General features: G+C 54.0%; 1 protein-coding gene across 1 annotated transcript; it reads right to left on the reverse strand.

Annotated features, from left to right (window-relative positions):
* Nucleotides 1-2,190: 2,190 nt before the first annotated feature.
* On the reverse strand, nucleotides 2,191-9,099 carry LOC128840331 (2'-5'-oligoadenylate synthase 1-like). The gene is given in 6 exon segments (XM_054034175.1): nucleotides 2,191-3,617; nucleotides 3,701-3,998; nucleotides 4,893-5,125; nucleotides 6,704-6,879; nucleotides 7,104-7,195; nucleotides 8,589-9,099. Coding segments are annotated over 6 exon segments (1,386 nt in total). The 5' UTR covers nucleotides 8,780-9,099; the 3' UTR covers nucleotides 2,191-3,221.
* Nucleotides 9,100-14,651: the final 5,552 nt, after the last annotated feature.

A 14,651-nucleotide genomic window follows, 5' to 3' on the forward strand; every position in this document is an offset into this window, starting at 1 on the left:
CAGGGAGATGCGAAGTCAGCTGCAGAGCGGTGGCCATGGGGCTGCGTGGGCTGGGTTCTCCGGCCTGGGGAGAGCTGGGACAGCAGCAAAGAAAGTGCTCTGATCTTTGGGGGATGGATCTGGTGGCCGGCTAGCATCGAAATTCGGAGCCCCCCAGCCTGGCCCCAGCATCCCGGATTAACTCTCCTGTGGGCCCAGGGCTATTAGATTTTGTGGGGCCCCTAGGGGTTCGGAGTGTGGGAGTGTGCTCAGGGTTGGGGTAGGGGATTGGGGTGTGGGAGGGGATGCAGCCCCAGCTGGGGGTGGGGGTCGGGCCAGAGATGGGGCAGGGGGTTGGGGTGCAGGCTCTGGGTGGGAGTTTGGGTGAAGAAGGGGGCTCTGGACTGAGGTAGGGAGTTCAGGCTCCGGCCTGGAAGCGCTTACCTCGGGCAGCTCCTGCTCAGCAATGCAGTGGGGCTAAGGCAGGATCCCTGCCAGCCCTGACTCCGCGCTGCTCTGCTCCCTGAGGTGGCTGGCATGTCCAGCTCCTAGGCGGAAGGGCCAGGCTGGTCTGCATTGTGCATGCTGCCCGTGCCCCCAGGCGGTGCCCCCACAGCTCCCATTGGCTGCGCTTCCCGGCCAATGGAAGCTGCAGAGCTGGCACTGGGGGCAGGGGCAGCATGCAGAGATTCCCTGAACGCCCCTCACCTAGGGGCATGCCGGTCAGCCGGTGCTCGGGGCTCCAACCCCGTGGGGTGGGGGCGGCGCTGAGGCTCGGGGACTGGTGTACGGCCGGATGAAAAGAAGCAGCGGGCCACATCCAGCCTGCGGGCCTGTGGGGTCCCCCTTAGGCCGAGGCCCTGGGTTACAGCCCCTAAAGCCCCTGCGTTCATCTGGCCCTGACCCTGGATGGCACTGACTCGGCCTGGCTGATTTGAACTCAGTAAGGAAGAGCTGCCAGCAGTTGAAGAAATTGGACTCCAGAGAGGGGGTCCCCGGGCTGCCCCCCCAGGTACCTGTGGGACTCAGACAACCTAGGGATGTCCCCCCTCCAGCAAACACATCTGCCAGCCCCATCACCGCTCCCCCACTGTGAGTCCCAAAGAACTGCTGTCTTGGTCAGGCTGTGCCGGCCATGGGTGCGCAGGAACTGGCTAAGCCCCGCTAGCCCCAAGCCCTGGGGTAACTCCAGCTTCCCATCCCACAGGGACCTTCCCCCCCATTGACTGAAAAGGACCATCCTACAATCCCCCTGGCCAGCCCACATTGCCAGCAGCATAGCGTAAATTCTCATTGCCCCTCTGCAGGACGGGCCAGTGTTATCCATAGGGAAACCCGAGCGCAGAGAGGTGATGTGACATACCTGAGGTCGCAGATTTGGGGCACTGGCACATTCCGACTCTTTCCCCCTTTAACACACAGTCCTCTGCTCTTTTTCATTGTCTTCAAGGCCAAGGGGGACCACTGTGATCATCTAATCTGACCTCCTGCATTACACAGGCCAGAAAACTTCCCTGAATTAATTCTCCTTTGAACTAGAGCAGGTCCTTTCGAAAAATATCCACTCTTGATTTAAAAATTGCCAGTGAAAAATAATCCATCACACTCCTTGGTTCTGTTTAATTCTCTCGTTGCCTGATCTCTCTCTGTTCCCCTTCTTCCGCCCTTTCTAAAGCAAAAGCAGTTAACAAAACACCCAAATATACTACATTATCCAACAGATATGACCTCCAGCCGAGCTTTCTCTTCTCTTTCAATGAGCTGGCGATGTCTAGAAGGTGCTCTCAGTACTCCTGTTCTTTTTGCGGATACAGACTAACACGGCTGCTACTCTGAAATCTGTCAGTACTTCAGTGCATCTAACGTAGAACACTTCTTGTTATTAGGGGAAAAAAAAAATCCAGGCTCTGTCTGTTCCCAAACAAGTCCAGGAATAAATTGATTTCAGGGAATGCAGCAAAAATGACCTAACCCTACTCTCTTGGGTTCTCAGCAATTGGTTTGCAATTAGGGTGACCAGATGTCCCAATTTTATAGGGACAGTCCCGATTTGTGGGTCTTTTTCTTATATAGGCTCCTATTACCCCCCACCCCCTGTCCTGATTTTTCACATTTGCTGTCTGGTCATCCTATTTGCAATGCAAACGCTGATTGAGAGTCGCTCTCAATTTAATAAAAACAACGAGGAGTGGCACCTTAGACACAAACAAATTTAGTTGGGCATAAGCTTTCGTGGGTTAGAACCCACTTCATCAGATGCATGGAGTGAAAAATACAGTAAGCAGAATATACATTATAGCACATGTGGGGGGCCATGCTACAGAGTGAGCCCCCCGCCCTTGATGCAGCCAGTGCTGCTGTGTGCACAGTCGGGCACAGGAGGGAAGCTGGATGCTTCCCTTTGCCTCCCCCTGCTGGCTGATCCTGGCATTGCACCTGCCGTTGGCTGCTCATTCTCTCTGCTAAGTGTTGGGGGGCAGCAGGCTGGACAGAGATATTTCCCCCATATAATTAACCCTTTGTGTGGGCATCAATGGGGGCATGGATAGGGGTGTATGAATGTCCCCCATGGCCCCCACATCCCTCCTTCATCTGCCACATCCTCACTATCTCCCCCTCCACTACCGGCTGGAGCCCGCATTGGGGCCCAGTCACCCACACAGTAAGTGGCAGAGGCCTGGCAGCAGAACAAGGGTCTTTGGCGAGCCCTCAGGGTGCTGCTAAAATATCAACCAGCTGTTCCTACCCCAACCTCTGGGGGCAGTAGCTTGGTACCCTGCCCCGTGGCTCCTGAGACCCACACCCCAGGTGGCTCTCCCAACCTATCCACATTGGCCTTAGGCCTGGAATCACAATGGGGCCCAGCTGGGCTCTCCCCGTCACAGGCAGCCTCTGTTGCCAGCCTCAAGCCGAGAGGGTGGCATTTTGGGATCCGGTTCTAAGACTCAGCCTACGAGGACAGGGAGGAGGAAGGGGACTAATGAACAATGTCTGGTGGGTGCCCAGCACCCAGCTCTGCACTGGGGGCAGTACATCCTGAAACGGGCCATGGAGCGGCAGGAAAGAGCTCCCAGGAGCTGCAACAGGAGGCGTGGGGATGGGGTGGCACTACAGAAGGACGCGGTGCTGATTCTGGAACGTGGGGGGCATTAGCAAAGCCCTGAATTATCATGCAAAGAATCTTGGGAAATATAGTCCACTGTGATGCTCTCTCTGCCGGGGTGCAGGTCCCAGTGAACATCTTACCCACCCCTGAGGCGCAAAAGCAGGTAGACCATGCTCTTGCTCCGGATCCTGTAATGGGCGAGCGTGTAGTCGTCTTGCAGCTCTTTGCTGTTGAACGTCAGGTGCTCTTGGCTGGCGGAGACACCCGTGTGATCCTCAATCTTCTTCTTCAGGCCCAGGACGGTGTCACTGGCACGGACGCCATAGAGGATGGTTCTGCTGTTATGGTCTTTCACGAAGATCTCCATCTCCTGGGGCTCGATCGTGAGCATCTGAACCATGGTGTCGTAGAAGATGCCGTGTGATGCCAGGGTCTGATCATCCAGCAGCAGCTGGTTTTCCAGGCCAGGCTCCGGCAGGGCCAGGCCTTGCGTGTAGGGCAGTGCTGGCTGTGAGGGGAGGGGAATCTCCCAGCTATTTCAGCCCCAGCCTCTCCCAGCAGGGGGTGCTATGGGGAGAGGGCAGGAACACTAGCTGTGGGGGGAGCTCCGGCTACGCCAGCCCCAGATTCTCCCAGCAGGGGGCGCTGTGGGGAGTGGGGCAGGGGCCATGGGGGGGACCTCCCGGCTACTCCATGATCGGGAGGCTCTGAACAGGGAAGAGCTCATCACTGGTGGGGGTGCGAAGGGGCCCTGTGAGGCGTCGGTAGCTGCACGTCCCGGCAGCGGATGGGGGCGAGGCCGTTCCTGCAGCACAGCTGGTCCTGGCACACGGCGGCTTCTCTCGCCAGCAGGTCCCAGCTCTTTCCCTGCCCCAAGATTCCCGTCGGGTCGGCTGGATCCAGGATCACGGGGCTGTGAACACACAACAGATTCTCTCTGTCTATGTCTCTTGGGCTGAGCCACCTGCCCACGTGGCCAGAGGCTCTGCTGTGTGCCCCAGCGCGCTCCCTCTCCCCCATGAGCCGGGCCCTGCTCTGCGTCCAGGCTGCTGACACATCTCAGCTGCCTGCTGCCCACGTTGCCTGCCTGGCTCAGGCACTGCAGAGGGGAGCTGGAGGAGGGAGTCTCAGGCTTGGCCGACTGGAGCCAGAGTCCCAGGGGCTCGGGGATGGGGCAATGGTGGAGGGTGAGTATGGTCCGGGGTCACCCCCCCGGAAGAGCCAGTGTCCAGGCAGCTGAGGGGCTGGAGACAGCTGCTGCCCTAGTCCCTGCGATACTATTGCACCCATCTCTAGTGCTGGCCCAGGGGTGTTGCCGGGTACCACACACAATCATTCACGAGCCCTCACCCCGTCAGTGTCGTCATCCCCATCATGCCCATGGGGAAACTGAGGCACAGGGTAATGGTGGCGGAGTGGGGGACAGACCTGTGCCAGGCTGTGAGCCCCCCACCCTTTCTCACTCATACGGGTGCTGCCGGGTGGAATCCTGCTCCCTTCAGTTAATGGGGTTTGGCTAGTGAGCTCCATGGGGCCGGGGCTCCGCTTGGGCATACACCCCCAGCGGCAGCCTGGCTGCACATGGTGCAGGGTGTGCTGGCCGGCCATCTTGCTTGGCTGGTGCTGAGTGTAACTGCAGCGGTCTCAGGGGTGGCAGGGCTGAGAGACGCTGAGCAGAGATGCCAGTTCTCTGCTCGCATGTCCCTGGGTATGACAGAGTCTCCCGCCCACGCAAGAAGGAAGGCCGAGCTGCAGCCAGATGTGAGTGAGCCGCGCAGAGATGAGAGGAGCAGATGCAGGGTCTCACCACGGCTCCCACAGCAGCTGTTTGACATGGGGCCCTATCACGGAGGACTGGAGATCGTAGAACTCGGTCCAGTAGACGCAGAGCTCTTGGTACCGGCACAGCAGCTCCATCACCGTGCGGAACCCCTCGGATGTGCTGAAGTTCTCCGCCCCTTTGGTGCCGCTCTCCCAGGCGTAGATGGTCAGGAGCTCCAGGGCATACTTGGGGGGTAAGCCCGACGTTGTCTTGGAAAGCTGTTAAGGAGATGGGGGTAAGCCGGCTTGAGACATGGGATGAGGTGGGAGTACAGGGAACTCAAATCCCTCTTGCTGCCTGGTCAGGTGGGTGCCCTCCCCTGACCTCTCCCCTGCCCATGTCCTGTGCTCACCACAACCCTCAACTACTTAGCAGTGGCCAGACAAGGTGAGCCAGGGTGTAATGTACCAGCTGGAGACAGAGAGAGAGAGAGAGAGAGAGAGTGTGTGTAAGTAATCAGACCTGCTCAATTGTGTGTCAAGACCCTATATTGCTAACATCTAGTGGGGATTCTCCTTTAGCTCAGGTGGCAGAGGTCCGTGCTTCTGAAACGGAAGGCTCCACATTTTATTTCCACTGCTGGTGTGAAGTCCCCACAGGCTGTGGCATCAGGCACTGACAGGTGTTTATTAGGATAAAGAAAATCCTTCTCTCCCAACCCTGTAAAGTGTCATTGGACAGGCTAGTGTAATTTCCACTCAGGTGAGCAGCAAATAGGTCGTTAAATCATTATCTGAAATATGCTCTTTGTTCAGTTGCTTGCCCTGAGATTAAAGGAGGACACATGTGAGATTGGATGTTTGAGTGTTTGTTTGTTATGAATCTACACAATTTAGTTCCAATGAGGAATTTATATCTCTCTATCTGTATCTATATATAAATTGTTGTTTTGAATTATTTTTAATGGATTCTGTTTCCCAGTCAGACTCTGTTCAAGATGGCCAACGATTCTGTTGTTTAACCTCTGGTCTGGTCCATGATCAGAAGCTCTCGTGAACTCTTGCCTCAAAGTGACCTAAGGCATCTAAATCAGTGGTCTCCAAACTTTTCATGTCGTGCCCCCTTTACCCATAATGTAATCTGTCCGCACCCATGCGGGAGCCGGGGGCCAAGGCCAGGGCCGGAGCTGTGGCTGGGGCTGCGGCCAGGAGCGGAGCCACGGGGTTGGGGGCAGAGCTGGAGTTGGGGGCAGAGCGGGGCTGGGTGGCGCTCCCTCCCTGCCCTCTGTGGAGGCTGGCCCAGGCCCTGTGGTGTCCCCCCTGAATGTTCCTCTGTGCGCCCCTAGGGGGGGGTGCCCCACAGTTTGGGGACCAGTGATCTGGACAGATATTCTGGGACTGCTAGAGAGGGACTCAGCAAACTTGCCAGACTGGATCAGAGCCAAGATTCATCTAGTCCAGTGTCCCATCTGTCTCCAGTGACACCCAGGGCCCTTTGATGGGGTGAAGGAACCCAGCTGCCGCAGCCCACCCCAAGAGCATCCAGGAGAGCAGCGAGCTAGGAAAGACCAGTTTAAGCCGAGATGACCACCACCTCCGGCAAGCAAAATGCTGGGAAGCAAAGTGATCTTCTGGAACGACTTGAGAAGCGCTGGCAGTGGGAGGGGCTCCTGTCATCACCTTCAGTAGCTTTATTCCAGAGGGGTTTTTAAGGTGTGGGAGGTTCTTTTGTCAGCCAGGAGAACTCCTCAGCTGAACCCGCATTAACATACAGTGGTAACCCCTAGGGCTGGCGGAGCGTGAGAAGGAGCAAGGGGGGTATCACTGACCAGGGCGGGGCAGGGCAGGGCACCTCACCTCTTTGTACCAGTGCTTGACCAGCCGCAGCAGGTTCTTGAGCTTGGCCGGGCGACGCTTAACGAAGTCCCTCTGCAGCTCGGTGAAGGAGGTGCAGAACTCACCGGGCCCGGCTCTGGCCCGAATCAGATCCTCATAGACCTGGGGGGAAGGTTTGCTGCCAGGAGTCACCTGCCCTGGGGGAGACAGTGGAGGGAGGGTCACCATACACAGATCTGAGGGGAGTCCAGTCCCAATGGGCCTTGAGCTATTGCTGTGTCCCATACATAGGCTGCACCCTCATTCCCATGAGCTCTCTCAGGATAAGCCCTGGGGCCATGAGGCCGTTGAGGGGGGTGGGTACCCCCAAACCTGCTGGATCCCTGAAGGCCGAGCTGAGGGGCAGGGATACAGTCGCTACCTAAGGCATCGTAGGCCGGGAGCACGTCCACCTCGATGGATTCCCATCGCTTCTTTGACTGGATGGTGATGGGAACTGCGTAGTTTGAACTTCTGAGTAACCAGTGAGGCAATATAGAAGTTGTTTTGTGCTGGCTTGGTAAATCTAAGAATTGGAATATCCACCAGCGTTTGGGGTTTGTCTGCTCCGTTTTGTTTGCAGTTCACCCTAATTGAGTGACTTCAGCTGGCTCCCACAGGCGGCACCGTCACAACATTGTACAGTCAAAGCCCAGCTCCTGTTGGCGTCAGTGGCAGCTGTGAGCACTCAGCAATTCTGCAAATCAGACCTCGGGGGCTCCAACTGGGCACCCAAAAATGAAGAATGCACACTTTGGGGTAAGTGACTTGCCCAGCATCACACAGGAACTCAGTAGCAGAGGCAGGGAGAGAATCCAGTTCTCCAGGGCAGCATTCAACTATCTTACCCAGGAGACCTTCCTGGAACCTCCTGCCCCATTCATTGCACATCTTCCATCTGCTGCAAAGTCTGTAGGGATCCTACAGACACCAGTCTCCTTCACTACCTGGCCCTGATTCACCCGTAGAGCACCCTGTGCTCTGAATGAGGCAGGATCCCATGGAAAAAATAATATGTGATCATGTAATTAAAGCCTGTATTGTAATACGTATGCACAATGGGGCCGAATTGAGGTTAAACAGCCCACCTTACCTTTGGCATTTCCTAATGTTTGAGTTGCAATCTCAATAACTCTCTTTTAGTGTAATTTTTCTGGACGTAATAAATGGGACTGGGGAGAGGTTTTGCAAACTTCCTGTCCTGTTATTGGTAAAGGGAGTGTTGATTACAAGGTATTGACCCAACAGGGGAAAGGTTGGAAGCCATTGATTCAGAGAAGATATATCAGATGTCTAATAATGCTAGATTAAAAGGCAACACATTTAAAACAGCTCAAAGGTATTTTTTGTGACACAGCATATAGTTAACCTGTGGAACTCACTCAATGAGGCCACTCTCCGCAGGATTAGACATTCCAAGGATAACTAGAACATCCCTACTTGTTTTCAGCAGAAAGGGAAATGTACAAGGGAGACAAACCCTCATGCTTCAGAGCATAAACCAACCACTAACAGCCTGTGGTCAGGAAGAAACTTCCCCTATAGGCAAATAATTCTATAATTGTCCATGAGATGGGATCTTGTGCCTTCCTCTGAAGCAGCTGGTGTTGGTCAATGTCAGAGATAGGTTACTGGGCTAAAACTGCTCTGACCTGACAATGCAGCTCCTACGTTCCTACCTGACCTCACTGGCAACTAGGAAGCCAGGGCGGATTTGGGATAATGACCCCCTGTAGCCAGCTGTAAGTGGCAGCCCTGTTCGGCATCCCTTGGCCTGTCCAGCTGGGGGTTTTGGCTTCCCCTGATCACAGCGTAGGCGCCCAGGCTTTTGCCTGCACCAAAGGAGCCCTGACAAGCTCTTTCACACCGGCAGCTGGTCCAGAACAGACTCACCATCACTGTCTTGAACACCTTGATGTCGTCAAAGCACGTCTCCTTCAGGAAATCACAAATCCTCCGGACACTGTCTTTCACCTGCAGCTGGAATTCCTCGCTGGGCTGGAGATGCTCCGCGATCCAGGCATCCAGTGAGCCCGCGGACACCTGGTACAGCTCCATCTCTGCTGCTTTGCTCCCTGTCCCTGCCTTCCTCTGCTGCTGCTGCTTTTAAGCCACTCGGGCACAGCCCAGCTGATCTCCTCCCCTGTGGATGGCGTCAGACTGAGCTTGTTAAGGTGGCCTGGGCTACAGGACTGGAACTGTCCACCAGACACCTGCTGGGCATGGGCCAGGAGAGAAGCCTGGGGGCTGGTCCTCATCCCCAATTCCAGGGGCAGCCCAATGCACTTCCCCCATCCCCAGCTTCAGGGATTCCTAGGAGGGGGCTGCCCTCAGGCCATGCTTGGGGGTGCTGTCCTTCATGCCAGCCCCTAACCTGAGTGTCTATCTCCCCCACCCTGCCTGAGAGCGACACACTAGCCCACGAAAGCTTATGCTCAAATAAATTTGTTAGTCTTTAAGGTGCCACAAGTACTCCTGTTCTTTTTGCGGATACAGACTAACAGGGCTGCTACTCTGAAACCGGACCTCACCCGTGTCAGTTTTGTTAGGTAAAAAAGCAAGTCCTCACTCACCTCTCCAGCACCCGAGTTCGTGCGGAGTTGGTATGGGCTCACAATCTGTCAGAGACCAGACACCAATTCGTTGATCAACGGGCTCACACTATCCTTAGCTTGAAAGGCTTCAGAGTAAGTGTGGCAAGTTTATTAGGGGTGAGCATCAATATTTATACACAGAAGTAAACAAAGTGATTAACAGATCATAATGGTCATGCATAATCAAACAAGATTTTACAGGATAAAACAGGTTAAAATGTAAATTCAAAAAGAGATAAGGGGAGATGGCTACTTAAGGGGAGGGGGGTGTCATGAGTAGTTCGCAGGTCAGAGCTTCGGTTAAAAGTTCAGACAGAGACATCAAGTCTGGGTTAAGTTTAAGCTCATCAAAAGTTCAGACTCAACATTCCTCCATTTGTAGCTTTGGGATAACTATTTACCAAAAGCTACACCCCATTTAAAGGAGCCAAGGGCCGCTTGGCAATTTCAGCCTGGGCCAACTCGAAGAGAGTAAGGCCCTTGGCTGAAGTAGGAAAAGAATAAACTGACCTACATGAGTTTATGAGGGAAGGGACACACTGAATACAGCAACACAGTATTATAAGGATTACTATGGCCCCAACAATACCCACCAGGAGTTTTTTAACCCACCCAAATCCAGGCAGCCAATTCCATAAGGCTCCCCACCAATCATAAGGTGGCTGGCCAGAGGAGTAGTTCTTAGCTATTTCCCTTAGATGTTTGGTACGTTGAAAAGTGTCAGGGGAATGGGTGTGAAGGGGAGTCCCTGTTCTACATTTACTGGAAATTGAGTACATACCCAGCAATTACTTCTATTTCCTAAAATACGAGTTTTAACCTCGTGGGAATATCTAATAAAAGCATTATCTTCATAAGCAGAAAATAAACGAAAAAGCACAATAAAAAACATACAGTTGTCAGAATAAAAGGTCCTTTCATTTTTTCCGAGTCAATTTAAGTCTGATGTCGGAAAGAGGTAAGCTGGTCCACTGGTCAGAGGCAGTGTCCTCAGTGGTGTCAAGAGCTGCTGGTCCGTCACTGTGGTCCACTACGGCTGGCTTGACATGGGAGTGGTGGATCCAGGATTTGCTTCCTTCCAGGAACACTGCAGTCTGGGTTGTTAAAAGAACCTGGTGGGGTCCAGTAAACCTCGGCTGGAGGGTGTCGCCACGAATGAACTTTTTGGCCCAGACGAAGTCCCCTGGTTGGAACGGGTGGATCTGTTCTTCCAGCGGCACGGTCTGGGAAAACTGCGAGGCTTTCCAAAGGGTACGGAGGCGAGCCTGTAGGGAGAGAAACTGGCACGCGGTCATATGATCCCCTCCCAATAGTGAAACATCAGCACGTGGTAGCGCCCCGCCTTTGAAAGGGGGGTGTCCATAGAGCAGTTCAAAGGGGGATAATCCCAATACACGGGTTGGGCGAGTACGAAGGTGAAACAGGACCAAGGGAAGTACCTGAGGCCACTTTAATCCTGTTTCCTGACAGTATTTAGCCAATGTAAACTTAAGCTCCCTATTCATACGCTCAACTTTCCCGCTAGACTGAGGGTGGTAGGGTGTATGAAAGGAGTGTGAAATGCCCAGTCCTTGTTCTAAACGGCCAAGGACATGACCAGTAAAGTGAGGTCCGCGATCTGAGTCAAGCACGAGAGGGATGCCAAAATGGGGTACAATGTCTCTAAGGAGAATCTTCGCCACTGTGGCAGCAGTACAATTAGCAGTAGGAAAAGCTTCGACCCAGGAAGTCAGAGGGCAAACCAAAACAAGGAGGTGCTTTTTTCCAAAAGCCTTTGGCATATCTGCAAAGTCAATTTGAAGATGTTGAAATGGAGCAGCAGGCGGAGGTCTTCCACCCTTAATTTTTTTAAGAGGCGGAGCAGGTCCATTACGCTGACATGTGCTGCATGCTTTCACTATTGACAGGCAGTAGGGTTGAATGCCTGGAGCATACCAAAAGCGAGCGATGGTGTCCACAAGGGCGTGCGTGCCGTAGTGACCCCCCTTATCATGGTGCCAGCGAACTGCCACGGGGTATGTGGAGCGAGGGAGGCAGGCTCGGCCATCCGGCATAAGCCAGGTCCCTTTGACCAGAGTGGCTCCGAGGCTCTCCCACGACTGTAGTTCAGCAGCGGGTACTGGTACGGGGTACGGTGGAGTAAAGGAGGAAGCTGCAATAGCCAACATGGGCATGGCTAAGGGTAAGACGGCAGCCGTCTTGGCGGAGGCGTCAGCCAGGGCATTCCCACGGGTGACGGGGCTATCATCTTTAGTATGGGCCCGGCAGTGAACTACAGCCAGGACCGAGGGTTCTTGGAGGGCGTCCAAAAGCTTGTGGATGAGGGGGAGGTGCTGAATGGGTTTACCGGCAGCTGTCTGGAAACCTCGAAACTTCCAGAGGTGGATGTGACAATGCACAACTCCAAAAGCATACTTGCTATCAGTAAAAATGGTAACGGTCTTACCAGCGGCCAACTGGCAAGCTCGGGCCAGGGCATAGAGTTCGGCGGCTTGGGCTCCCCAGTTGCCTGGCAGTGAGGCGGCCTCTTGAATGTCCCATTCAGAGGTGACTGCATAACCGGTGAAACGCTTGCCATCAACATAGAAGGAGCTTCCGTCCGAGAAGAGGATGCAATCAGGGTTGTCCAGTGGCACGTCAAACAGGTTGTCCCTTATCTGTAAGATGCTATAAACTACTTCCACACAGTCGTGCTGATCCTGGAGGACTGGCAGGTCAGGAAGTAAGGTAGCTGGATTAAGGGGCCCACACCTTTCAAAAATTAGGTTAGTGTCTTCCAAGAGTTCGGCCTCTAGCTGTTGCTGGCGATGGGCCGAAAAGACTTGGGTTGTGCCCCTACGCAGAAGGGCTGACAAGGCATGAGAGGTCCAAACGGTGGTAAAATGACCCAGGGTCAGGCTCTTTGCCTTTGTGATCAGCAGGGCGGCTGCTGCCAGAGTCCGGGTGCAGGATGGGGTTCCCTGAGCGACAGGGTCGATCTGCTGAGAGTAAAAAGCAAGCGGGAAATGGTGGGGCCCGCTCAGCTGGGTAAGGACGCCACTAGCAATTCCGCCCCTCTCGTGGACAAAAAGGTGAAAGGGTTTGCTATAATTGGGGGGGCGGAGAGACATGGAGGAGGCCACACTGTCCTTGAGTAACTGAAAGGCTTGGATTGTGTCTGGGGACCACTGCAAAGGGTCAGGAGCAAGGTTAGCAGTGAGTCGGTGGAGCGGTTTGCTTAACTCCCCGCAGGACGGTAACCAGGGGCGACAGAAGCCAATTAATCCTAAGAAACCTCGAAGTTGTTTCTTGGTGTTTGGCAGAGGGCAGTTTTGGATAGTCTTTATGCGGACTGGGTCCATTTGTCTTCCCTCTGGGGTTAACAGGAAGCCCAGATATCGGACCTTCTGTGAGACCCACTGAATCTTGTTAGGGTCTACCTTGTGGCCTCTGGTGTGTAGGTATAATAAAAGTGCCTTACCATCGATGCGGAGGGCAGCTTCTTCGCGATTACCTAATAGGATGTCATCTACGTATAGGACTAACGTGGATCCCTGTGGACTGGTGAAGCCTTCCAAGTCGTGGCGGAGGCATTGGCTGAAAATCGTGGGGCTGTCTCTGTAGCCTTGAGGAAGTCGTTGCCAGACATAACTTTGTCCCTCCCAGGTGAAACCAAAGAGATACTGAGAGTCTGGGTGCACAGGAATGCTGAAAAAAGCTGATTTTAAATCAATAACAGTGAACCACTCAGCATCCCAGGGGATTTGGCTGATGATAGTAGCTGGATCAGGAACTACTGCATGAAGAGGGACCACATACTGATTAACAACCCGTAGATCCTGTACAAAGCGCCAACGAATAGGGTCTCCGTCCTTTTTAGGAGGCTTTTTGACAGGCAGTATAGGGGTGTTACAGGGGGTGCGCTGAGGGCGGACTAGCTTTTGTGCAATGAATCCCTCGATAATGGGGCGGATGCCCTCCTGGGCTTCCAACGACAGGGGGTATTGAGGGACTGACGGGGGGGTTAAGGAGGGCTTCACTTGAATCCTTACTGGCTCTGCTGAAAGGAGCAGGCCAACATCAGTGTCAGAAATTCCCCAGAGGGTTAAAGGCAAGTCAGTGAGGTCAGGGGAGAGAGAGGGGGGGGTTTCCCAATTACCCTGAGTTGGGGCCGAATCTCCTAACACTGTCATCAATAATCCTACCCCTTCAGGAGTGCAGGTTAAAGTAGCCTCAAGCTTACAGAGTAAATCCCGGCCCATCAAAGGGATCGGACAAGCTGGGGAAAAAAGAAAACGGTGAGAAAAACATTTATCAGCATAAATAACATTTAGAGGCAAAGTGAGTCCCAGAGACTGTGGGTTGCCCTCCACCCCAGTTGCAGTTTTAACCTCAGAGGATAGCCAGGGAGAGGGGGCATGATTTAAAAGAGAGAAAGTAGCTCCAGTATCAATGAGGAAGGAGACAGGCAGTCCCTGGACTGAAAGGGTTAGATGAGGCTCTTTGCTGGGAGGGGAGAAAGTGAGGAAGGAGCCGGCTAAAGACATTAAGGAAATAAGACCATCACATTGTTTGCCTTCGCCCCCGGGGTACCGTCATTGAGGAGGCTGAGTTTGCTGCAGCTGCTGCTGTTGCCCGTAGTTGATCCAGGCCTGGGGAACGGGCTGAGCTGGTGGTGCAGGGGTGTATTCGTCCCTGGTGTAAGTATCTGCGGATGCAACCGGACCCTCTGGGCGTCCCCAGGGGCACTCACGCTTAAAGTGACCGGGCTGTCCGCACTGAAAACAATTTCCTGGTGGCTGGGGTTGCCAGGCCCCTCTTCCCCGAGCACCCTGAAATCCCCTGCCACGGCCACAGCCTCTGCCTCGAACACCGCCGCGAAAAGCTAAAGCCATCAACTTATAGTCTTCCTTTTTCTCTTTCTTTTTACTACTTTCCCTTTCTTTCTCCCATGCAAAATCAGCTACGTCCAACACTGAAGTGACTGACTCACCTCCCCAACCAGGGCGAAACTTTAAGAAATATTCCCTTACAGGGGGCACTGACTGATTCACAAAAAACGAAATAAGAGTAGGGTGGTCTGCTTCTCTCTCAGGATCCATCTGAGTGAACATTCGGGCCCCCTCCAATAGCCTCGACCAGAACTTTCTGGGTGGCTCATCAGATTCCTGCCGAATCTGCATGAACTTAGCCTGATTAGGCGAGCGGCGAGCCATTTCTTTGAGTCTCTCTAACAATCGCTCTCGATCTGTTCGCAGCTGAGTCAGCCTTGGCTGACTCCAGTCTAGGGGATTCCAGCCAGCAGCTTGATCCCGCCTATCCATCCAAGTAGTATTAACCGCATCGCTATCCCCCCA

This window comes from Malaclemys terrapin, chromosome 7 (assembly GCF_027887155.1).
Source record: "Malaclemys terrapin pileata isolate rMalTer1 chromosome 7, rMalTer1.hap1, whole genome shotgun sequence".
Lineage (NCBI taxonomy): Eukaryota > Metazoa > Chordata > Testudines > Emydidae > Malaclemys > Malaclemys terrapin.